This window comes from Populus nigra, chromosome 1, assembly GCF_951802175.1.
Source record: "Populus nigra chromosome 1, ddPopNigr1.1, whole genome shotgun sequence".
Taxonomy (NCBI): Eukaryota; Viridiplantae; Streptophyta; class Magnoliopsida; order Malpighiales; family Salicaceae; genus Populus; species Populus nigra.
The window spans coordinates 2131323-2133552 of NC_084852.1; the positions used below are offsets into that span (position 1 = coordinate 2131323).

The 2230-nt window shown below is 34.4% G+C and overlaps 1 protein-coding gene across 1 annotated transcript; it reads left to right on the forward strand.

The window, feature by feature from the left end:
- The first annotated feature begins 381 nt into the window (after positions 1-381).
- LOC133671650 (protein DMR6-LIKE OXYGENASE 1-like) lies at positions 382-1899 on the forward strand. The gene is made up of 4 exons (XM_062092465.1): positions 382-600; positions 811-1058; positions 1167-1488; positions 1639-1899. Exons 1-4 carry the CDS (start codon positions 382-384, stop codon positions 1897-1899), a joined length of 1050 nt encoding a protein of 349 aa, XP_061948449.1.
- Positions 1900-2230: the final 331 nt, after the last annotated feature.

A 2230-nucleotide genomic window follows, 5' to 3' on the forward strand; every position in this document is an offset into this window, starting at 1 on the left:
TGTTATTTCTGCAATGATTATTAAATAATATTTCTTCAAACTAAGTATTCCTTGAGCTTATTCGGCACCGAGAATACTCCGAGGCAGCACCTAATTACAATAAAAAGACAATTAGCTAATCAACAACATTACCACTAGTATGGTCAAGATCCCACCATGCTAAGCATACAATTAATTCCATTTTCTGTACTCATTGCAGTTGGACCGAAACATTGGATTACACTTCCCAAATTCTTAAAAGATTCCAATCTTTTATCATTTCTTGTATTAGTTTCTAGCTATAAATAGGGTCAAAGAACAAAATAATAGCACATAGTTCGTTCATCAAACCCACAGTCATAGAATAAAAACATCCCCACAAATTATTTAGCTTCAACAATGATGTACTCTAATGAGCTGCTATCATCCCTTCTAATCTCTGACGTGAAAGATGTTCCGTCCAACAACATTAATCCTATCTTTGATCTACCAAAACTCTCAGAGCTTGATGCATCAGATGACTCCATTCCTCTCATTGATCTTGATGGCCTCAACGGTCCAAACCGGTCTCTCATTATCAATCAGATTGGCCAAGCATGCGAAGAATATGGTTTCTTCATGGTAGTATATAGTAATCTTATATATATATATATTTCATTGTTTTAATTAATTAATTATTAGTAAAGTAAATGTTATCATTGGATTTCTTGGCTGTAAATGACGAGTCTCGGATTTGACGATCTCTCTCTCTCTCTCTCTCTCTCTCTCTATATATATATATATATATATATATATATATATGTTCTAAAAGTATTTTTTTCATATTGCCAGGTGAAGAATCATGGAATTCCAGAGGCAACGATTAACAACATACAAAGTACAGCAATGAAATTCTTCAAGCTGCCAAATGATGAAAGGTTGAAATTTCAATCAATTGACCCTACCAAGACCATCAGACTGACTACTGGTTTTAACAACAAGAATCAGAAAGTCTTTGTCTGGAGAGAATCCTTGAAATTTCAAAGTTATCCTATCGAAGATTATGAGCATGAATGGCCTTCAAATCCTCCATCATTCAAGTAAATTTATATCATGGAACATACATATTCACACACAAACATTTGCATTACTTTTATTTTTATACCATATTGTAGTTATTTTGTTATTTGACAAGTTATTATTGGCAGGGAGGATGTGGCTAATTATGGCACAAGTGTTAGAGGGCTAGAATTCGCATTGCTTGGAGCCATATCGGAGAGCCTAGGCCTGGAAAGAGATTATATAGACAAGACATTGAGCATGCATGGCCAAGGGATAGCCTTGAACTACTATCCACCTTGTCCACAGCCAGAGCTTACTTTCGGATTGCCTGGCCATACTGACCCTAGCATAATCACTATTCTTTTGATTGATGATGTTCCCGGACTCCAAGTCCTCAAAAATGGCAAGTGGGTTAATATTCGTCCTATTCCCAACACTTTCGTCGTCAATGTTGGTGATCAAATTCAGGTGAACTCTTTTTTTTTCTTAACATGCCATTTGAATTATTACTTATGCCATAATAAAAGGATTAAAAAAATATTGATAATGTTGAATATGCAATAGTGGAAGACATTAAAGAATATGTCATTAGACCTGATTTTTTTTATAATGATTTAGGTACTTAGCAATGATCGATACAAAAGTGTGCTTCATCGTGTTGTTGTGAACTGCGATAAAGAGAGAATATCTATTCCTTCGTTTTACTATTCATCACCAGATACAGTAATAGGGCCAGCAAAAGACTTGATCGACAATGACCATCCAGCCATCTATAGAAAGTCTACATGTAGAGCATTCAATGAGAGAATGTGGAATGGAGGGCTTGCAGCAGCTAAAGCAGCGAAATCCCAACCAGATGTGTCCAGTCCTGCTGCTTAATGTGTTCGAAAAATGCATGGGATATGCCACTTATTTTGAAGAAAATATTAGTTAGCTCGTTGTCTTAATAAAAACTATAAATTGTAAGTGTCGATTAAGAGTGTTTTCAGTTTGGTTTGCAAGTGCTACTGTTGAAAAAATTTCATGTCATGCATGGTATTTCAAATAATTTCAATAATTAATTTTGTTTTCTCTAATAAAGATCAATGTTGCTATTTTTTTTTAATAAAAAAGTTGAGTCATGTCAATTTTTTTGTGCTGGAAGAATTTGTTTTATGGTGCAGATCTGTTCATCTCTCTATAATTTGATTCATATTCTGGAGTTGAATGA

Bases quoted from the DNA above. Each gene is read 5' to 3' on its own strand.
- LOC133671650 (XM_062092465.1), top strand. From the start codon at position 382: ATGTACTCTAATGAGCTGCTATCATCCCTTCTAATCTCTGACGTGAAA. The intron at 601-810 runs GTAGTATATAGT...TCATATTGCCAG, and splicing joins AAGAATATGGTTTCTTCATG to GTGAAGAATCATGGAATTCC. The intron at 1,059-1,166 runs GTAAATTTATAT...TATTATTGGCAG, and splicing joins TCAAATCCTCCATCATTCAA to GGAGGATGTGGCTAATTATG.